The following is a 24,500-nucleotide window of genomic DNA, read 5'->3' on the forward strand; positions in this document are numbered from 1 at the left end:
CCATTGGTCGGTGTCGCTATGGATGCTTTCATATCAAAAAACAAATTTGTCTTATTTCACAGAAATTAATATTTCTGTGAAATAATAATACATACTTCTTTTAACAATATAAATAATATGATTAAATTTATTTTCCGCAGAGTGAATTTTTCTTAATAATTATTCAATATTTGCTGTTATTGGCTTCATTATTGTTCACAAGAATTAGCAAAATTGCATCATCTATGAGGTAAAATGTTGCAAGGATGCAGGATAAAATAAAAATCGTGATATAATTATGAAGGATCCGGGACGCCTGATCTCTTTAAATTATGGTGTGCAGCAGCAATGTGAGAACGACCTGGAAGGACATGCAGATTAAAATCTGAAGTATACGAGAGAGTTTAATGAAGTGTTTATGGGGAAGGTAGGAGAGAACCCCCCCCCCCCCCCCACACACACACACACACCACCGACTGCGATGATTTCTGTAAATGAATAATAGCGTGTTATTTTATCACGCGCCAGCGACTTAAAATATCTCAATAGAAAATCAGAGCCAGCTTCTGTTATAATTTTCGAAATGTATTTATGAACAGGAAAGAACGTGCAAAACTTTCAAGGGACAGAACTGAGTGATGTGGAGAAGACGAAGCAATGCTACAACTTCTCAGTAGGAAACCCCGAGAAAAAAGAGTTTTACAGTCCAAACTACCCTAACGCCTACTTCAACAACACCAGATGTGTCCTTCAACTCAGCGGTAAGATATACCTTTTATGTCCTTTATGTATTTACGTCTTATTATTATAATACACTTAACTTAATCAGAGCCACTGTTTTAAAGTCGAAAATACTCGTAGTTTCATTGCTACTTCTCTTGAGAAAGCGAGAAAAGAACGCATTCTTATTTGTTGAATAAATAAATTTTCTGTTTATATACGGGACGACCACATAAAAGAAAGAAAGAGGATACAATAACATCACAGTATTTAGTAGTCACGCGAACTTGAACCACGGTTATTTAACCTCGCGTACTTCTGTAGATGTAGTATTCAGAATAAGTAGCGTTTTAATTGAATTATTTATCATTTAAAATATTATTTATTAACCAATCCGACATTAGGGATCAGTTTTTTGAATTAATAAATTTTACGCGTATCAACACTATCTTCTACACCATTTCATTTTAAAATATAGAAGGAATGTTATTGTTTAACCCGAATCCAGGCCGATAGCTACCAATGAGACATACTTGTTACGAAAATAAATAAAGCCAGCGCCATCATTTAAAAACAGAACCAGTTTATTTATCTTGGATCAATGCTCAGACCGTAGGTTAGGAAATACACTTTAAAGATAATATATCGCGCCACCTATTAGTGATTGTTTTACCTATAAGAAAACATCGTTTTGCTTTAACACCACTTTCTAAATTCCAGCCTCATAAAAAGAAGAATCTTTGATAATACATCAAGATAATCTCAGTAATGATGCCAAAATATTTCCACCCCTGTTTGTAGACATTTTTCTTACAAGGAAAGTTAAAAATCCATAACATCCATTACTTAGTGTTTTTCTTTCGATTCAAGTTTGCCTTTGGGCAGTTTTAAAAGAAGCATCGCTATTACAGTAAGCGCAGTTTTAATTGGCAAAGAGCATTACTGCACGAATACACGGGGAATTACCGAACTGTCATCCCGTGGCTATTACCGCTCGTGACCCGACACAACCCTTACATTATCTCATCCTTGGCAGAATGAATTTGAAAGCGATTGTATGATTTGAAGAGAGCGGCGTATTTCTTTTCGCTCTAAGATTTTTCTCGATAATAAAACCATCACCGCCGCTATCTACAACATTATCCCGATAGTACATTTGTAAAAGTGTCCTCGTATTGCATTCTCTCTCTAATAGTCGCTGGATTGTGTCTTTCTGTCATGAATGCTTAATGGCAGCCCCAATAACTGTAACCTTTTATTGTTGGTAAGATGCATCGCGATGGCTTGATCTTCCCATTACAACGTAATGAGCGTCACTTATTTTATTTGCCCAGCCTAGCAGCAATGGAAAATTACCTTTCACTATATTACAGATGCTCGAGACAAAAATGTACCCTATAGATCACCACTTACTTTACTAAAACGTGCAAGAGAAAAAAAAACTCCAAAATAAACTTTTAGTAAGGAAAAACATCGATTTCTACGAGTCATTGTGTAACCAGTGGATGACAAAGATAACGTTTTATCCTTCCTGATTTTTTTTTTACACATTCTGAGCTCACGCTGGAAGAAAAGTCATTATTTTTCTGTTAAAACTTGCTTGACTCTGCTCTCGGATTTATAAATTTCTATAAGGGCTCGTTTCCTAGTTTAAGGATAATATATGAAGGATTAATTCTGCTTCCACGGCTCACGAGTAAAAGATAAACGTTGTGCACGCGAGGATTATTGGAAAAATGATTTACACCGATAAGCGCATTCTACCAGACTCTTTAATAACTGTTTATGAATTTTAGCTATTAATGAGACAACGATTTTAATTGTTTAGAAATTGATTTTGCTGTGATAGATAGGCAGGTGGCGCTACATACACATCACTATCGAAAATCTGGCTTTAATAAAATGTACGCAGATAGAAATACGTTGAGCTGCACACACACGAGGGTTCTCTAAATGGATGAGTGAGACGATCAATACACTTAGACAAATGTGCTCTACACTGTGTGCAAAAACAGTTGATTTTCCTCAAAGAACGAACAACAAGCGTAGCTGTAAAATTCCGTGAGACGACCGGAAGCTATAAAAATATGAACGTAATGTTTTTCTGTAATAAAACCAGAACGACTAGCTAAGGTCTGGAAGTCGGTAAAATGGTAATGGTATTTTATTTATAAAACTCGGGATATTTGAAACGTAATGACCTCGAGGCTAATCTTGACTGTATAATATATGAAGCAGAATTCGTTACCAATCAGAACAGCGTCTTTCAGTTACTGGCAATGGAGCTCTGCGTTTTATAGCGGGGTGGTGCAGAAGTGCGTTGAGTTTTCAATGGAAAAATCTTGACCAAGTACGTGATTTTGTATGCTAATGGTTCCATAAAGTAACGTATTCCCATGCACCTATAACAAAAGTCTCTTTTTTTCTGGTAAGATGCATTCCTTTACTCATAAAGATGTGCGTGGGTGATTGTGACTTAAGAATATAGGATCCTAATTAGATATAATTTTATATTTTGTGTACTGCAACAGTACACATTGACAACCACTGATCTTGGCTATTAATTCAAATTCACCCAAACTAATTGATATTCATAAAATTGCAAGATTTGGACTTAATTATTTATTCTTTCTTTTTTTAATGTTTCCACAGCCGATTACGGCCAATTTATTCAGGTTGACTTTCTGGACCAGTTTAAAATGGAGGATTCGGCTTCCTGCGAATATGACTATCTCGAAGTGCGAGACGGGCCTTACGGCTATTCCGAAGAATTGGACAAATACTGCGGTCACAACTTTCCATCCATAATCACTTCAAAAAATCGCTACATGTGGTTGAAATTTGTCTCTGATGACAGTATAGAGTACACTGGCTTTCGGGCTGTTTATAAATTCATTAATTTTACAAGTAAGATTTTTTTTTTTTCACTCACAAAAATTTTGATAAACATTCTTTTGTAATGTGCTGAGGAAAAATTATTCAGTATCCAGAATTTCCTATTTTACTAAGAAGCTTTTCTTTTCTTTTTTTACAGCAACCCTACCTCCGCCAATAAGAGGTATGCATGATTTCTTTTTACGATTTTGTTTTTACATAACTGAAAGGTCGCTGAGTTAAAATTTATTTGATTATCAATAAATAATGCGGTATTAACCCAGGTTTTAATTGTTTGTCTTCCCATCTTTGCAGAATGTGTGTATCACCGATCAGGCTACGAGGGGATGATCCATAAAACCGATATCGATCAAATATTCATCAACTATTCCGAGACCTATCATTACCCTATCGACTGCATCTGGATCATCAGTACTACCCCAGGCTGGAAGGTAAGCAACTGGTGACAGTTTGCTTTGGCATCTGCTCACAGAATATATTGAAGTTATCGCTATTTATATGTGACGTATGGAAATACCCAATTATCGTTTACTGTTATCCTTTCCATAGTGGGGGTTAGTAACGCTATTCGATGCGTTATATATCATACTGCCATCTATCTTGATAGACATTTCAATATGTCTTTCGAGACATCGGTTGACACTTTTATCGCAAGAAACGATGCCTTTGGCTGGGTGGAACAGTTGCTTTGAATGACTACTAGTATATGATTTTTCTACCCTCTGCTATGCCCACGTCTTGGTGTTAGTTCTGTAACTTCGGTAGAGTAACTGTTATAGAACTGACAGTTAATCTAATTACAGTAGCAGACTCCTAGTTATCCAAATTGATTTGGATAACTAGTAGTCTGCGAATTGGGGATACATTTGCACTTCTCCAGTCCACGGGAACTTTCTCGGAATTCAAGGGTATTTCAGATAGTCGATTTGATTTCTGGATAATTGATAGTAAATGTTCTCTGCCTATATGCCTTTCTTTCTTCCGCTGCAAGATTTTGTGTTTTGATCAAACATATAAATTAGTATTATTATTAGCATTAATGACAAATTAAATCACATTTGGCATTATTGTTTCGTGCATAGAAAGCAAGTTTATAAATATCAGCCAAAAAAAAAAAAAAAAAAACGCCAGCATTTTCCATTTCATCTGTCCATCCTCTTTAGCAGTTTATCTAGTTCACCCTTAAATTTGTTCAAACTACCCACCTCTACAACACCAGATGGGAGTTTGCCCCAACAATCAATCACCTTGGCTGAAGGCAAATTTCCGCTCATCTATCCTGGGACCATTCTCCCTCAGTTTGAATTATGTTCCCTCGCATGGGTAGTCTGAGCAAGAGAAAGAATCCCATCAGCATTGAGCTTGCTCAATCCATTCAAAGCCTTAAACACCACAACCAGATTTCCTTGCAGGTTAGGCAATTTGCAGAACTGAAGCCTGTCTTGGTAATATCACCCTTTTCTACATTTGTTCCAACAGTTCCTCGTCCTCCCTAAAATGAGGCTTACAGATATGTATGCAGTACTCAATATGTGGCCCACCATTGCATTATACAATGAGATAATCACTTCCTTATTCCTGTATGGCATTGACAAAACCCCATGAGTTGTCCTGACATCCTGACTGCACAATTATCCCAAAGTTCTTTTCATTCTCCATTGCCCTGAGCGTTTGCCACACAGCTGGTACGTTAATCTAGGATGACAATACTTCAATTGCCACTTCTCAGGCCAAATTTTTCTAGATCTTGTTGTAGTATAATATCCTGATAACTGCAATTAACCACTTTGCCAACTTTCGTATCATCTGAAAACTTTGACATTAAATCTGATATGCTTTCATCAATATTGTTAATAAATCTACTGTAGAAAACAACAATGGGTACAGCACTGAACCCCCTGGAGAACTCCGCTAATAACATTAGTCCAAGAAGAGCAGCGCCCATTGATAAGAACTCTCTCTCTCCTCCCACTGAACCATCCCTTAATCCATAGCAGCAACTTAATGCCACACTGCTCCAATTTGTGCAGCACTATCAAATTGTTTCCTGAAATCTAAAGTATATGATGTCAAAATTATTTTTTGCATCCAGTTCCATAGTCACTGCATAATAGTAAACAATCAGATTGGTCAGGCAAGACTGCTCCTTAACAAATCCCTGCTGTGACTGCAGTGTAATTGCATTATTTTTTTTTCCTGGAATAGAAGTTAAACTAACAGGTCTGTATTATTCGTGTCAACCTTTGATACCCCTTTGTGAATTGGGGATACATTTGCACATCTCCAGTCCACGGAAACTTTTCTCGGAATTCAAGGATGCTCTTATAATCATGGCTAAAGATTTGGTTAACTCTTTTGCTGCCTCCTTTAATATATCTGGATAGATCCCATCCAACGTAGGTTCCTTTTTTACATTTAGCTTCAACAATTCCTCCTCCACTTATCACAAAATCATTCAGCTTCCTGCCAGAATTTGACTCACTTCGGGCATTCCCATAAATTCCACATGCGTGAATATAAATGCAAAATACCTATTCAGTTTGGTCACAACCTAAGCAGGATCATCAACAGTTAATCCATTCGTATCTAGCGGACCAATGTGATTCAACCCCTTCCTTCTACTGGTAACATAAGCAAAGAAGTCTTTTCTGCTTTTATTTGCCATATCTTGCCTAATCTCCTTTGTATCTTCAATTTATACGTATCCCATGCATAATTCTTCTCTGCTACTAGTCCCATCAGTTCATCTGACATCCATTCAGGTCTGAACCTTAGTGTCTGTTAGTTGATATTAAAAGCTTAGTAGCATTCTGCGATTACATCCCTGCATGCTTTCCAGTTGGAATTTGCCATTGGTAACGTCATAAGTTGGTCCCACTGCATAGAATTGCTTGTCATTTAATTCTTCTCGCGATTCGGCCCGTCCATTAACCAGGATTCGAAATAGAAAATTTTACGAACCGAACCGGGACGCTCGTAATAACTGCGTTTTGATTCGATCCGAGTCTTGCGGTCAATGCTTCATTGGCTGTTGGTTTCTGAAGCATATAATCATCACAATGTCTCCCAGCCACTGTCCCTGGCTTCGGGTTAGTATTTAGTAGCGAAAATATTTCCTCTCCTGTCAAAGGGCAGTACCCTGGATAGTTAAGCGAATTTATAATAGCATTTATCGAGTTGTGCAGAGTTAAAATCGAGGGACTAAATAAATATTTAAAGAACAAAACTTATGTGAAAAAAGCCAAGCAGGCTGGGTAGCTTATCCATACTACAAAAGTGGCATGCTGGAAAAAATTGTCTAGAAAGTAACTATTGCATGAATTTGTAGCTCTTTCTTATGGTGAAGTTTATGTGCATGATATCGATGGGATTGGTACGGATAATTTAATGATACGAGTACAATTCCAAAATGGTTTTGGAATCGCTTTGTGAAAGAAGTAAAATCATTCAAATGAAAATATTAAGACATTTTCAACGTTAGATAATGCACCTACACATCCTTCCGATGAAATTTTATCAATGCCTCTTCTTACCTCCTGGTATCACAACCCTCATACAACCTAATGGTCAGGGAGTCAGAGTCAGCTGAAACGATTATATGGAACAAAACAATTGAATAGTGTTTTGTGAAATTTCTCATTTGGACAATTCTGACAACAGGAGAAAAGGTGACTCATATATCGTCGATATATCTCATCACTGGGTTATCATGCCTTTCCTACGGGGCCTGCCTACCCACCTATGAGGCTCCATGAACTGGACGGATAGGTAATGGTATGTATTTCCAGTATATCGCAGTCCACTTAACCCTTTTGGAACAATAGTTTTATTTGAAGGGCACCTTTGAAAATCGAAGTGAAGTGCCTCCACAATATGAGACTAATACACTGTATTTCAGCTGTTTTTGACAGCTCTCCACACCTAATGAATATTTAATCAATGAACGTCTAATTATCCTTTCGTTTCTGTGATCATATTCTTGCTTGCAAATGGCCTCTTTTGCCTTTCTACTGAAATATGCTATTATAATAAATTTTAATTCTAATAAGGAACTTCTGGCCTATGAACGTTGAAACACTTCGTGTATATATATTATTTTAAATAATAAACATTAAATAAATTAAGACTAATTTCAAGAATACCGATGACTTATTATTAAAATATTTATTTATTTGAAGGTAATATCGAATTAAAAATATTAAAATTAACAAGACAGGCTAAACTCTATTTAAAATTCCTTCGGAATTAGACTCACGATATAGCAGTAATTCATGTATTATATTTTAAAATTGCAAGTACACTTCCCTCGTGCTAGTACAGTGCATATAAGTACCGTCCTGTCTATATAGGGTGGAAAAGGATTGGGTTCGAATCCCGTCAATGACGAGAAGAAATTTTTACGGCTTCTTGGACAACGTGGTTGAGTTAGTCAGGCTGGGGTTGTGTGGCCTTTTCGCCCTGCAAACCAAGCACTGAACACATGCTGTTTATAGACACAATATAGTCGCTGATGCCCCCAAAATCTAATAACACATTCCGTGGCCGATTTACATGTTACCATGCTCCCGTTGCCTGAGATCAGCTATCTAACCGAACTTTTTGATGACCTAACCACGACTAAAGAGGCCTTTACAAATTCTTCCAGTTTCGGATGGAATTTTCGAACCCAGAAGAGTGAAAATTAGATTCGCAACGTATCACTGTTTTGTAAAGATCCGTCTCCCTCTAGGCAGCAAGTCTGCCACTTTTATTATGTGGTGACGTTTGAATTTAGTGACGTATCCTTAGTTTTCAGAAGAATTGTGAATTTTATGAACGTTCAAGGAAGATTCTGCCTACCAATGAAGGATGAATATGAGGAACCTCAGACAGTATTTATCAATTCCTTTCCCAAATGAAACGGGCTGTTTCTTGTGTGTACAGTGAATATTTTAAATAAAACTTAAGTACTAAGGTTGCTAATTTATATTACTCGATACCATGAAAATATTGCATCATAATATTTATTATAATCAGAAATGAGATGGCATTGTGAATGCATTCACGATCTAACGAATGAATCTCTTGCTTATTTTGAGAAAGAGCGTTTGTAGCGTGATTTTTTTTTTATTTGCAGATGCATCTTAATTTCACCGAGTTTTCTCTGAAATATCCAAACAACTGTCTAAACAATTACGTCAGTCTTTTCTTAGATGCCCGTACAGTAGAACATAATAAGACAAATTTCTGTGGAACCACAACGGAACCAAAGAAAAGCACCAGTAATAAAGTACGCATTCGTTACTTCTCAGTGCCTGATGCCTTTGAAGATACCAAATTCTCCATGCATTACAGTGCCTATCGAGAGGTGAATGGTCCAGGTAAAATATTTTGTCTATACTTGTAAGAAATTTAGAATTAATGAGGACGAACTGAAATAAATATATATAGTATTCTGCTGAAATACTGTATAATCCTTATTATCATATTGTATTTTCCTCCCCGTTCTCGATTATTTGCTTAATGGAAATCTAACTCAACTATAGCTAAAACTGATTAGTATTATTCGATGTCGTTTACCCATTCTGATATTAATAACGGAATCTTTTGAACAACTGTCAGCTCTGATGGGAACTTCGTTCGACAAGAAAATTGGATTATCTAACAGCTCCATTTCACGATTTTGGACTGATATAAGTTTTTGACGCCATTGTCTTAATGCTAAAATCATACTCTGCCCTATTTTCTTCCATAGCATAGATTTAAAATTAGGGACTAGGATTTAGGATTAGTACCAGTCTTCAATTCGCCCTTCCCCCACCATTATCGTAGGTAACTTCGACATGTTCGTTCAACAATTTGACTTTATTTTCTTTAACCTCCCACTTGCTGAACTGATCAGGTCATTGACAATTATTCTTCCGTATAACTATCCTTAACGTATCCGAAATCATTCACTATGGAAGATCGTTTTTGCTCCCATATATATCAATCACTAACTGTTCTTCAGGAAATAACCTCTTGATAAAACAAGAATGGAGAAAAATTCTATTTTAAGAGATCCTGAAATTAAACGCATTTAAAAAACTTCTTTTTTAAAGAAGTTTTTTATCTAGAAAGATAAAAAACTTCTTTAAAAAATGGCAATAGAACCAGGCCAGCTAATAATTTAACTGTTTGATTGTCACCATTCAAGACAAATATATTTACTAGTTACCATTACCGGCCCAGAACAGTTCTTTAGCATATGCAAACAGCCTTCCCATTGTAACGAAAAAGACATCCAATTAATCGCTGGATGCCATATCAGCAATTTATCACTGCGTGAACTGTTGCTGATGGAAAAACTAGTGCGTTGTAGGCGTGCACATCCATATCGCAGTGGTTCCTAGTTCATCATTCTTGGAATAGTGGAAACAGATCCTATGGAACGACATGACGCATTATGTTGTCTTCAGAGCAGTCGGGTGTGGAGAATACCTGGCGAATTATTTACCACAGTATATTGTGCGCCAATGAAGTTCAAATTCTGACCCTAGGTTGTAGTGCCAAAAACCATCAATACCGAGCCGTACTCCAACATCTTCGACAACTTCGTGGTACCCAGTCTCTTTCAAATTGGACCCTTCCATGTTCCAGGACGATAATATACCATCTCATATAGTGAACAGAGTGAAAACTTGGTGTGAGAGATATGAAGTCCAACAACTCGCCTGGTCGGCTCATAATACAGACGTGAATCCGACTGTATATTTTTGGGATGAACTGGAACGCTGGATTAAAGAGCGTCCAATACGTACCCCCCCCCCTTCCTCCACAGCTGAGCTAACGACTGTAATGTAACAGGAAATGACAGAAATATTAATTAAATTTTATGTTTTTTTTTTTTTCAAGAACGTGATTTATCGGAATGCTTCTACTTCTGACAGTCTGGTGCATATTACTGTTATCTTCCTTTACCGAACATTATACGAGTTCACAGGATGTCATAACATTAATGGCAGCATGAGAACTGGCAAAGTACCGAGTACAGATCAATGTTAATTGGATGTGGGTTACGCTTATTATTAATTTTTCGTAGACTATTGGCATTCAGTCATTCCTGAAATATTCTTAAAAAGAAAGTTATTGAAAACGCTTCTCTAGATCCAGTAACAATGACCAATAAGTGCCAACTCGACTTTTTATTTCTAGATGTAAAAGCCACATTTGACATTTGGTGTCATATGAAACAATCATTTTAATACTCCAATGTCAAAGGCAATATAATTAGATTCTTTTAGCAGCTAAGAATCCTGGGTTTTGTTTGTTTTAAGACCATGATGTGTCAGCGTATTGATCTTGAGGAATCCTCCTCTTCCTACTTTCTATTTTGTGCCATGCTATACCCATACCTTCAAGATTAAATTAATGCAAAGGTGATAAAACTGTATTACAATACTCCATAATCCCAATATATGGACGTCTGAATGAATCACAGTTCTGGAAATTTAAACAATACCCTGATTTGGAGTAGATAGGCTAACCTTTGAATAAAACTTGGTAAAAACACTCGTAGCAATTTGGGCGATCAGACAAGAATTGGTAAGATGAACAATTATTAGTCAACCATATGTTAGCATATCTGGTGTCAAACTTTAGTCACTTCCCCAACTACCCATAAAGAAACACATGGGCTATTAATACTGGATCATGGAGAAACTTAAGTGAATCACAGGCCACTGCACCGAAATCTGTTCACTAATAAAACCACCTGGGAACCACTTGTTGAACACATTTTCTTATCCAGAGAATCTTGTTTTTTTTTTTTGTTTTTTTTTTAGGAGCATTAGCAACTAAGGCCATATGCGGTGGTCATTCCCTGACCTTTCCGCATCCGGTGGTCACAGGCTCGAACCTCGGTTATCAAGAAGCGTGTGCTACGCACTGCTGCTCCTGGCTACGGAGGCGCCCCAGAGAATCTTATCATTGGACCAATTGATGAGCTCAGCATTAACCCCCATTAACAAACGTAAGTCATACGATGGCGGAATGGATTCATTAAAAGTTCCATAATCAAGTTGAATTAATAAGACTTTTTTTTTTCCCCCTCAAAATAAACAGAAAATTTTGCTCCGATAAGCAACATAAGAAACTTATCCTTTAAAGTCAAATACAGTATAGACTGCCAATTATTTCTTTACATTTCAATTCTGTATCCCTACCTTCTTTCTTATTCCGAGATTTGACAATCTAATACCTGCTGACCAGCTACTGTATTGCATTATGTTGTGAAGATTCTATTTTTTACTGACTCACTTTACACATCATCTTAGGTCCTCGTGGGTAGCGCAGTTTTCCCAACTCCAGGTGGAAAAGACCTGAGTTCGAGTCCCGTCGATGACGTGAGGAATTTTTATGGGCCTTTTTCACAATGTTGCTGAGTTAGTCGGTCTCAGGCATGTTTTTTTTCCCATCCAGCAAACACGCAATATGTCCTTAGTCACTGATGCGCCGAACACCCTACTGCAACATCATCGTAAAGAATTTTAAGAACTTTAAAATAATGCTATTTTAAATTTCTTAAAATCTACTTTTATTGCGAATCCTATTTCGGCACTAACTGTTGATCTCAGGCTGGAACAGGCCTGGTACATACACTCTGCTGCCACTATTAGGTACGCCCCTTCTGTGCACACAAATGGTTTGTCCCACAACCACAGTTGTGGATATAAATGCAGCAGAACAACCTTTCTAGTATCAGTTAAGCGTACAAACCGTAACAAGAATGGGGAAAAGGAGTGATCTAACGGACTTCGAATGTGGCATGGTAGTTTGTGCTGGACAAAGCATCTCTGAAACGGCAGTTCTCCTGAACTTTTCACGCACCACAGTTTCAAGGGTGTATCGAGAATGGTGCAATGAACAGAAAATATCCTCTCAATGGCACTCCTGTGGAAGAAAATCGCTTGTTGACGAGATAAGTCAGAGGAGGATGGCTAGAATTGTGCAAGCAAACAGGCAGGCCACAATGTCGCACATCACGTCAGAATACAACCTTGGTGCGCAGAACAAAATATCGCAACGGACCGCTAGTCGCACTTTGTCGCGAATGGGCTACAACAGTCGACGGCCACATCGCGTACCTTTGTTATCAATGAAGAACAAAAGAGCACGCCTCCTGTGGGCACAGCAACACTAGCACTGGACTATTGAGGATTGGAAAACAGTTGCTTGGTCTGACGAGTCGAAGTTCTTGGTGTATCATGCTGGAGGAAGGCTCAGAATTTGGCAAAAATAACATGAATCCATGGACTCGTCATGTCTGACGACTAGTGTGCAATGTGGTGGGGGCAGTGTTATGGTGTGGGGAATGTTTTCTTGGCATACGTTGGGTCCATTGATACCCATAGATTCACGTCTGAATGCCACATCGTTGCTGATCAAGTGCATCCATTCATGGTGACAGTTTATCCTCAGTCAGATGGTTACTTCCAGCAGGATAATGTGCCGGTGCACAAAGCCCGAATCACTATGGAATGTTTCCAGGAACATGACAATGACTTTTCTTTGCTGCAGTGGCCCGCCCAGTCGACGTATCTGAATCCTATTGAACATCTTTGGGATGAGCTGGAAAGGGCTGTTCGTTACAGGCCTACACTTCCTTCGGATTTCAAATAACTGCGTGACACACTCATGTCTGCATGGTACTCCATTCCTGCACAACGTTTTCAGTATCTTGTTCAATCCATGCCTAGACGAATTCAAGCTGTTTTGAAGGTTGAAGGTTGCCCAACATGCTACAAGGTAGGTGTTCCTATTAAAGTGGCAGCACAGTGTATATACGTATGCAAATATCTTAGTTTGTATTCTTTTTTTACTTATCATTTACTAAGTTTTAACAGTGTACGTTATTGAGTCAGGCCATTTTATTTAAAGTATGTCTTTTACACGAACTTTCATCCTCTAGCGGACAACTGTCAGGGTTTATGGGGGCTCTTTTACAACTTGGCTGAGTTAGTTGCTCTCAAGCGAGGATAGCATGGTTTTTCTTCCATCGAACAGCAAATTTACCACAGAACACACGCAATTTACAGACGGTATATACTGTCTGTAAATTGCTTTAGTAACATGCTCCTAAAAAAAAAAAGTTGTCAGGGTGATGTAACATGACATAAATTGATGATAAAAAATAGTTATATGAATTAAATATTTATACGCAGAAGAACGGTGTTTTTACATCAAAGTAAAATAAATCTTTAAAAATTACTTAAACCGTACAAATGTTCCATCTCCTATCATTCTTTGTCCGACTGGTTCTGCATCACAAATTTGCACCTTCAGATTGTAGAGTGAGGGAGAGGGCGACATAATTTGGCATAATGTTTTAAGAAAAAAATTAAGTTGAATAATATCTGGAGATTTTGAGACCATGTGGCCAATCCAACAGTTAGAAAGCTGCTCATTCAGCATGCTTGCGGAAGAGCACCATCACAGTTGAAGTAACAGTTCGAGATGATCTTCCCCAGCCAGTTCCTGTACTCACCCAGATAACTGATACATGTAATAGTGCATTTGCGTCGAACTTCTGTTTCCTAATCTGTTATTTTGAATTGGTTCACTTTTATTTATATGAAATATTGCTTCATCAGTAAGCATGTTTGAGAGCAACTCGTTGTCATCTAACCAATCTATCAAATTAATGCGAAAGGATATTGCCGCCCTCGTGGGTAGCACAGTTGGTACAATTACCGTCCTCCCCACCGGATGGCAAAGACTCCAGTTAGAATCCCGTCAATGACACGAATTTTTATTGGCCTTTTTCACAACATGGATGAGTTAATCGGTCTCTGGAGAGAGTAGTATGGTTTCCTCCTGGAAACCATGGGGCGTAGCATGGTCTAAGTTGCTGATGCGCCTAAAACCCAAATAATTGCAAACAAGATAGTGCTTTTGAAGACCGTCCACGTTCGCATTGAGAATTTGAGAACTGTAGCTTTTCATTGAAACAGCCGAAACTTGATTTTTGTGGTTTACAAATAAAAATTGCGCAAACGCACTCCATAAACATCGTTATGATGAAGAATCGTTACATTTTGAACTTGTTGAAAGCGATTAAATCGCAGGGCGAAGTGGATTGTCTTAGAGGTTTCACCTAAATTTCAGCAACAAAACCATATAACCCTTGCTCGAGATCGACTTACTCGGTCACAATGTTGAGTAATAAAGACCATAAAGATTCCTCCCCAACTTTCTTGATGGGAAGGATTTCTCAAATTTGATTGGCGACGGTGATCGAATCTATGGCTTTCATGCGCCACCGTGGTGCACGGTGCTCCTTGAAAATGTGCTTCGAATGACGCAATAAATGAACGTAGTTGACTGTGTTTCATGGAACAGAAGCACACAACACTCTTCTATTCCAGTTGCTTGTTTGCTTGCTGGAACAGTATGAAGGGAAACGAAAACGCCATTTTGGTTCTAAGACGAATCACTGTTTTTAGGAAAATTGTTAAGAGAGAGATTTTCACTTTAATGCATAAAACTCGTTCTACTGAGACGCAGTTTCCTCAAAAAATACTGAAATTTGTGATAACCCTGAATTAATAGCTATTAAAAAGAAATTAAACTTATATAACGCCATACAGAATTAGTTGCATTACTCTGTTAACGCTAGCGTTATTAAACATAATTTACCCGAAAGCTAAACGGCTCTCTTCCTTTCTTTCTAGATGTGATTCCATGCATTCAGGACGTAGAGTTTGACTGTGGAGATGGCACGTGTATTGACAAATCTCTCGAATGCAATGGTCGATACAACTGTGTATATCGATATGATGAAGAAGCAACTCGTTGTGTAAATCGTAAGACTTTCCCTACCTTATGACAACCAAAATTAGGATTAGAAACTGCTGTTAATAATTAATCCATAGCTTCTAGATAAGCACAAATCATCCTAGTGAATAAGCTTAATATTAAACGCACATCCTGCTACATAGAATGTCCACAAAAAATGAGGCATGCCGTATTTACTTGTGTACGAATACAGTAATTAAAATAAAGAATTTTTATTTTGGAAATACTTCATAAATACATAGGCCATGCCTCCTTAAAAATTTCTCCTTTTACTGCTCTTAACTTCGAGAAACCAGCCTGCAGAATGAGAGATTTTCAAAAAAATATTTACGATGATCCAAGCTGCTTTCAGGGCGAATATCCCTGTGTTCTTATAAAAGTGTGCTCCAGTGTACACAACTAGCCTCGCTAAACTACAGAAAATGAATGATCAATAATTCAACATTACAGCAATACCACCAGCAGACTTTACAGAAAAGAATTCGTCAATTTCGAAATACATGTATTGAAACCAATCTCTAAAAGGTATAGTGCTAAGTGGCTTTCAGGGTTCGAAAGCCACCAGTAAAGATCAGATGCCAAGCCGACAAAATAATTGTTTGGACCATTCTCAGAATTGCATTTTAACTTTGCCATAACGCGACTTATGTACACATTTGCATCTCGGAATTTTGAAATTGGCTTTTAGCCTTAGATGGGTTCATTAATGGCAATAAATGATGTTTATTTATTATGAATCACTGCAGCTTTTCCGGCCAGACTCATTATGAACTGCAAGGACTAAATTTGTTACTTATCGGTGAATTGCCTTACTAAGAAAGCTTTGGGGGGATGCAAGTTCATTAATGTAAATAAAATGCACTTCATATCATCTGCTTATAAAACGTTTACCACGAAATGAAATTGGAATAAAATCTTTTAAAATATGCAATGATGTGCGGTCGGGTTATCAAAGAGCTCTGGAGAAGACGGATACTAGAAGATAAGTTAACTTTATGACAAAATGGCAGTTACTAGACCATAAACATTAATCATTCTAGCCCAAAGGCTTATGGGGATAGAAACCGAATAAAAAATTACAGTCGCAAAATCTGATTGGATAAAGCATTACGTAAAGATAGCTTCCCACATTATTTCAGAGTAAATTACCACTTGCAGAATTTTACCGATTATTTCTCTTACAGACCGGTTGGATCAATCTATTGATAAACGAGTCCATTAACAACTCGGTGTGTAGTTTTCGTTAGATCATTTTAGATCTAACAACCCCTTCACGCGATCAATATGTAGGAGAAATCGGTTAAATCTGCAGTGCCTAGAATATGATTTTTCTGCAAATAAATAACTTCGCGAGAGCGGTATTTCCTGAACGTTAAAAAAAACCCGGATCGTTATATTAGCGCATCTGCTGGTGGTAAGCTGAATTACAGGCTAACGTAAATATCTCTGCTTCGTATAATATGATTTTAACAAGGTATACAACAAATATGTTCATTTAGGCAGTAGTTCCTTGATATATCGATATATATAGACAGATTACATCTTTCCAGGAAACAGAAAAATTATGGTTAATTGAGCTGTAGTTGGATGAATTTTAGACAAGAGATGGATAGTTTGATCCCCAAATAGGAGAAAAACTAAACCTGTCAGCGATAAATGTGATGCAATCCGTTGGTTTGAACCGATATGGAAAATCAGTCAATAAACGATATGGAGCGGAGTCAAGTGGAGAAACTTTTGATGGACTTTTTATGAGTCTCTTCAAATGTCATTGAAAAGTAAGGTTTAACGTACAGACGTATCTCTTGTGAAATCTTCACAAGGCTGTTTTCTGTTACGTTAGAAAATCATCAAAAAATGGTACTTCAAGAGAGGTGAAAAGAATTTGCCAACAAACAAAAGCAGAAAAAAGGGTAAAGAGAACGGAAATCCTATTAATAGCCAAGGCTACCCACGAACTTGCCCAACAATCATGTTTCAGCTGAAACTCATAAATTTCATCAGAAAAATAGTATTTTTTGAAGTGTATCATCATATCCTCCGCAAAGCATTTCAAAAAGACAGGCATGGAACATGCCTGTCTTTTTGAAATGCTTTGCGGAGGCTATTCTGATTTCGTCTCAGATCCACCAACAGCAGCATACGAACTAAAGAACCTTGTCTCTCCGCTATTCGTCAACTCCAGGGGAGGAATTAAGTTGGCTATTAGGAAAGATTGGTTGGTTAAGAGGTGTTTTATTAGATACATTGATCTCACTCTTGAGAGAACTTAAAATTAAGCGACCATTGTCAAACTGACATCCCACTGATAATCCATAATTACAGTATTTCAATTTGAGCTTGTTTGATTGTCGTTCGTTCTATTTAGACTTAGGAAAATTATTAAATCCAAACCTTGCCAAAGTTCAGTGAAGTTATTCTGTTTAAGATTGGTGGTACTGTTGGTTTTTAAATCGGTTTTACTTGTCTTTGAATTTCCCCCACCCTCATCGTTTGTGTTTCGTATCATATTAGCTTTGTCTCTGTTTTGACTACGACACTTTGAAGTTATGCTAACTTCAATGGATAGTCTAAACAGTCATAATAGATTATTGACGTCATCTGACGAAGATTTTTTATTTATATTTACTTCTTCAATTCTTCTGGCAAAAGATCACGGAATAGTTGGGGGGGGGGGAGACGTCTGGATTTGATTCCAGTATACCCAAAGTAATACTCTTTTATCCATTACTACTATTGTACTAAACATCACTGCGGTAATTCCCTCTTCCTTTTTATTTTAAGCTCGATGTTTTTCTTTTGCATTCCTGCTTCATGTTGAGTTTCCGTAATAAAAATTTAAGTCGACTTAACGCAGCGTATTGCCAGGTAAGATTTAAGGTACCATCCTTTGATTATTTAATTTGGTAATAAATGTTTATAGTAAGTTCCCACTATGATGACACATTTATATACTTCTACAACACAAAGTATTCATTTTACCCTACCTCCCTGAAGTTATGCCGAGTTCTGTGATCGACTTGTATGTGGACCGCACAATTCCGTGGAGGTTGGTTATAAAGGTCAGAAATAAAGTTTCAGTTTAATGTTCGGTGATTATCAGGAAATTTACCTTCCAAAGGTCATGATTTTTTTATTTATATTACTTCAATTTTTCTTGGGGGAATCACGTATACCCAAACACAAAACCCTCTTATCAATTACACTACTAGTTCAACTTTATAATATCCTGATTTACAAAGAATGAATTAACTGGATGATCAACATCATTCATAAAGATATTCAAGAACGGTTTTGATATTACATAATAGATAGAGATGATGATATTTTATGGCTGTTTGGCCGGTGTTTTTATGTTTCTGTGCCTGTCCTCCTAGAATTTTTCCTTAATCAAAAGTGGTTATCAATTATAGCTAAACCTCCAATGACAAAAAAAAGCGGTTATTTTTGGGAAGAAGGTTGAAGAACAATAATGCAAGCTCTTCGTGCTTCCTTGTATAATAGATGACTTAAAAAGTAGTCTTCACAGATGTCTTCTATTCCTTTAACAGAAAGTATACAATCGGGCTAGGTTTGGCAATCTATTTCCACCCATCATCACAGTATATTTCATCTAATTTTCCTTTGATATCCACATTCTTCTTCAAAAAGTTTTCCTTTTTGCAGCTTCTCATTTTCTCCTTAGTTTCACTGTCAAAGTTGACCGCTGCTTTTGGTGGACTCTTTTATTTAGTGTCTGTTGTCATGCATTTTCCGAAGTTTATTATTCCACGTAATCTGGTCTTTGTAACTCTTAATTTATAACGCTTCTGCACCGAACTCTTAAAAAAACCACAATCGAAATCCAGCAGCAAGAGCGAAATAAAGATTCACACATTTTTCTAGTTGTTATTGTAAAACTTCCTAAATAAATTTTATATTTATTTCGAATAATACATACATTATAGTGGTAAGCAGAGGTACAAAATAAGAATTAAAACGAATGTACGATAATGATAAGCTAAATACCCTTGGTTAGTCTTAATAAACATAATAGTAGAATTTAGAAAGAGTTTGTTAAAGAGTGTGTCAGCTTCCTGAACAAAACATCAATCCTAAGAAGAGGCGAGGAGAACGTGCACGATGAATGTGTCAAGGAATAAGAGTTAGAACAGGAGAGTCCAAATGGTTAACTAAATTATAAATTAAACAAGAAGACTGGAGGTTAGGGCCTAATTAAGAGGAATTAAACGAAAACCTTAGAGCGTTGTAATTTCTGCGATGGAACTGGAAACAAAGAACCCAATAAATTTGATTTCAATACGTTTGAGTAGTTGCGAAAGATATTTCTGAGGCGGAGACCAAACAATGACACAATAGTGAACAAGTAAATTTAGTTCCTTGAAAAGGGTCGCAATAGCAACCCAGCAAGGTCTCTGAAGTAATCAACTCCGATCTGCTCTTAATTAACATGATAATTCAATATTGCCAAAGGATTAAGCCTGAGTATGGGCTTAAAACCGACATAGCTTGCACTTGTATTTAAAGACATATTGTTTTCATTGAGCCAATATGAGATGGATTATACTGCAAAATATTAGCATCGGAGGTCGAACCGATAACATTGTAGACTTTAAAGTCATCAGCAAACATTTACCATTGAAATATTGTATGAAAAACATTGGAGGACCCACAGGAGAGCCATGTGGCACTCCGCCAGAGAAGGAAACATGAATGATGAAGCTCCTTCTCGAACAACTTTTGCTGACCTGTTATTTAATTAACTTAAAAGGAAACACTTTATGGTGAACAGATCAAACGTTTAGACAATCAGGCTGAGGATCGTTATTCAGATTAATGTGCGAAAGTAAGGATAGAGTGGAACAAGTAATGAACGGGGGCCTAACTAACTACGAAGTGAAATTCATGGATAAAAGGATGGATGTACACATTCAAATTCTGGAAGATTGCGTTTTCACAAAGTTAATAATCATGAGGATTACATTTACCTCCACGATTTTTGAAGATAACTAAGTGTGAACTTTTGAAAGAATTGGGATAAATACCAGAGAAAATGCAGATAATGAATAACATTAGTAAGAACAGGCACTATTGTATTCGAGAAATTTTTTACGGTACCACTTGTAGCCCATCAGGTCCTGTACAACAGTATCACAATTCAGGAGAGAAGCTAAGACAACTTGTACCAAAATATTTGGCTTTTCGGTAGGATAATAAAAGCAAGAATAATATTCTTCGAAAAGAGTAGTTATACGTGTTACTAAATAGAAATGTTTGACGTTGGAATCACGCAAAGCATGCTGATTGTACTGAAAATTGGTAGATTTTTTTTTAAGTGAAAATATCTACAGCTGCACCTAACAATGGAATGTAACGGAAGTTTAGCAATTACGTCACGCTAACCACGCGACTGGTGAGAAATGATGTGAAATTAAAGCGATAGCATACGGGGCCATGGTGGCCTTGTGGCAACGTTGCCGGCTTGCTGACTAGCTAATCGAGGTTCGATTCCAGCACTACCTCATGGGGATTTTCCCAGGGGCATTCAGCATTGAGTTTGGCGGTCTCAAACCGTGGTCGTGAGGTTTTTCACCGGGATTGACTCCGGTTTTCCCCTCACAACAGACAAACCGCCCTTCGCGCCGAGGGGTACACGAAAATTTGATAGGGCTAGGGACGCGAGTAGACTAAATTCCGCAGCGTTTTCGCTGCGGATTTTACTCTTGAGGGAAGGGGGTTAGTGTGGCAGCCGCGCCACCCTCATAAGGTGTGTTGCTGGCAGTCTATTTAATATACATGTTCTACATCCTTAAAAAAATGCATTCCAGGCACCAAGGCAGTGGATTTCAGCTGCAGCTAAAATCCATCGATGAAAATGCAAATAAATAATTTTAAAAAAATCAATTGCTGGGGTTTGCACCTGCGATAAAATATAAGCTCGTTAATGTGCGCCTTAGCAAAAGTTAGTAATTCACAATTTACAGTATAATGCACTATTTATGCGCATGTCATTAAGAATAGTAACCGGTGCTTCAGCTACAGTATAATGGATATCCCATGTGATATATATTCGAAAAAAGAAAATAATTATTATTTTGGAAAATCGGGCAGTTAATAGCATCGTTAAGGTACCCATGCTTAGTTTTATTAATTTTTGAAGTGAAACATCTATACCAAACAATGGAATGTAACGGAAATACAAATATTTGCATTGTTGCAATCATCCTTCCTTCAGGAAGTATGACTGTGACGTCACAATCGTCTTCCTTATGAGTCTATTCTACAAATGAATTGCGCCAACTTCTTCCAAGCCAAAGATATTTTGACATAAAACATCTTTCGTGCGTATAAAGTACAAACGCTTTAATTTTTAAGTTATCGTCTGAAATCTGCATGTACGCTGATTCTTGGAATGGATCCATGATTGTTAAGAGAAGAGATGACATTTTACTCAATGTTAACAAGAGTGTATTATATTACCTAAGCATTTTAATATCTTATAATAGCCCTTTGGTTATCAAGCATGTTAACTCTTTTACTAGTCCAGTGGAAAATGCAATAAAAATAATCAGTATCACATTCGAATATGCCTTTGGTGTGAGACAGCAAATATTTAAATCAGTGATATTGTTTCCAGTTTAACCAAGACAACTGAAGATATACTGATAGCTTATGGAAATCCAACTGTACTCCTTAAGCATTTATGTATTATTAGTCTAAATTTGTAACAAATGCATAAAATAACATTATATCGATATGTGATTTTAACCTGTAATTTGCAAAAAATAAATTTTATATGCTTCCTGTATGTCTATTATTTACGAGATTTTATTTTTCTTCTAGCTTCCATGTTTGGTATTGTTCTTACGTCGGAACACATGATTGTCATCCTTGTAGTATTTTTCTGCTTAGTGACAGGAATGTGCGTTTCCATTAGCATCTCTTGCTACAACAAGGTCAAGGAACGCCGCGAAAGAAAGAGAGAATACAAAGCGAGGAGGTCTAAGGAAGCTTCGGTGGAAGGCGGAGTGGATCGAAGTGTCGGAAGTCCTGATCGTGCAATGGAAGCCGCGCTCGCTCTTCAAGCTGCTCAAATCGGAGCCAAAAGGACGGGACCTCGATGGGGAGAAGACGAGGAAGATGGAGGTTGTTACGTGCCAGAGGTGGACCTAAGCGTATTTAGGAAGCAGCCGAATGGAGGGGAAAGCATCCCAACAGCTCGAAATGTGCCAAGAATAGGCCCGGATGGAAAGAGACAGTTCCAGCCGTTCATATGTGAACAAAAAGACTGCATTCAGACCGAAACCGGAATTCCTTTAACAGCCATACCCCCGCATCTACCCTCCCACACAAAGGACCGCAGCAGGGAGGTGGGGGAACGGGGACCATCCCGAATGGGTCCTGCAGAGAGAGGGACAAGGGTAGGGAAGGTAGAACCAAACAACGAAATACAGTGTGTTCGAAACAACAGGGCCAATACTTATCGAACTTTAGTGAACAATCCGAATCCAGAAAGTGAAACTCAAAGAAATCCTAATCAATTCAGGGCTGAAGCGGTCATTGAGATGAACGATACTTCGCGTCCACACAGTATGGAATCGACTCAGTCAGCACCAGATGTCATAGTCCAACACTGACGTTTTGTCTCATTTAGTCAATGTTCCTTAAATTTTCCATTTATAATTCAACTCTTTCTCATTGAGAATCTCAAGGAACCATTTTTAATCTGGTGACTTCAAGTCTTAGGAGGACTAAAATACATCACTAATGTTCTATGTCACTTATTTGAGAAAATGTAGACTACGTGATGTTTCCATTCTACTATTGAAGATTGAATCGTTTAGGGATGAAAGAGCTATTTACACTCCATTCTGTTTTTTTGACATTTACAGTGCTAAAGTTTCATAATATAAACAGGAGGATTTCGACACCATCTGTATTAGTGACCAGTTCCGTGGTGATCTGTGAAAAGAACTACTGCACCTCATTTTGGCTTTGAAAGACCTCTTTGGGGTTAGACTAATCATTTATTGCATGACACCAGTGCGCCTTCGTCGTGGCGCATGTATGGGCCAAAAACGTAGCTTTTTAGGAGTTCTCTTGTGTGACATGTTTGGACTCTTGGTGTGGTCTCTTCCTGCACCATTCTGTCCTTCACATATCATCGGTCCTCTTCAAGACTGCAAACGCACACCAAGGGTCGGTTTTTTTTTGTTTTTTTTTTACCCCTCCCCCTCTCTGATCTCAGAACCGGGAGTTTGCCAGATGCGCGTGGCCTTAAAAATATGGACGGACCCACATTTATCCCAAAAAGACGCCTGTCTTTCGTAAGTATGTATTGAGTTAAGGTACATAAAGAAATGCTAGATAAAGCATTTTGTAAGGAGTCTCATAGTTTTGTCTTTCTTTATACTGAAAACACATTCCACTTAAATATTAAAACCACATAAAGTTCGTATCTAAATATATCAACGACATGACATGCAGTTTAAAAGAAAGAAATTGGTTTGCGTGTAGGTAAAATAATATGGGAAAGGTAATTTATAAATAAGCAAATAAAACATTGCAAATAGACGATTTCCATTTCTTTCAGTAAAATTCAACAGCGTTTGGATGCACTATGGTCATACGAGTGCATCTCTCACCTCTTTAACACAACGAGTTTGCTCTGCGCGTACAGTTCCTCGCTCTAATTATTTTAGAACCCACTGGAAAAACTACAGATGACCTCGTACTCGGCTCCATCATCTTGTGCGAAGCACGTTGAACGAATACTTTAAAATTTACCTTTAATATATTATTTGGTGTAGTAGTGAAAATACTTATTTATATATACAATGCAATAATCATCAGCTGCTAGTAATAGAATGTAATACGTGAACAACCATATGAAAAGTTTTCGAGTTTAATCGAACCTTTGGCCAGTTCAGTTCTATCGGAAAAGATATCCTAAGTCGCGCTTGGGCTGAAAATACAAAGAAGAAATGGCCTGATATTTATCTTAAAGAAGTTAGGATGAATTAATAACAGACATAATTATTAAACTTATGTTTGGAAAATGCTATTATATTCTTCATACATAGTCTGACTGC

The 24,500-nt window shown here is 37.4% G+C and overlaps 1 protein-coding gene across 1 annotated transcript in view; it reads left to right on the plus strand.

Annotated features, from left to right (window-relative positions):
* LOC150079098 (uncharacterized) overlaps nt 1-23,794 on the plus strand; it is a 159,542-nt gene extending 135,748 nt beyond the window's left edge. Inside the window, exons 3-9 of the mRNA XM_090383584.1 lie at nt 579-740; nt 3,352-3,606; nt 3,734-3,757; nt 3,889-4,025; nt 8,711-8,954; nt 15,285-15,416; nt 22,252-23,794. Coding sequence (XP_090239710.1) covers nt 579-740; nt 3,352-3,606; nt 3,734-3,757; nt 3,889-4,025; nt 8,711-8,954; nt 15,285-15,416; nt 22,252-23,045 — 1,748 coding nt within the window. The 3' untranslated portion in view covers nt 23,046-23,794. The remainder of the gene's footprint in view (nt 1-578; nt 741-3,351; nt 3,607-3,733; nt 3,758-3,888; nt 4,026-8,710; nt 8,955-15,284; nt 15,417-22,251) is intronic.
* Nucleotides 23,795-24,500: the final 706 nt, after the last annotated feature.

This window comes from Mastigoproctus giganteus, chromosome 10, assembly GCF_048544385.1.
Source record: "Mastigoproctus giganteus isolate SK-2022 chromosome 10, ASM4854438v1, whole genome shotgun sequence".
In the NCBI taxonomy this organism is placed as follows: domain Eukaryota; kingdom Metazoa; phylum Arthropoda; class Arachnida; order Uropygi; family Thelyphonidae; genus Mastigoproctus; species Mastigoproctus giganteus.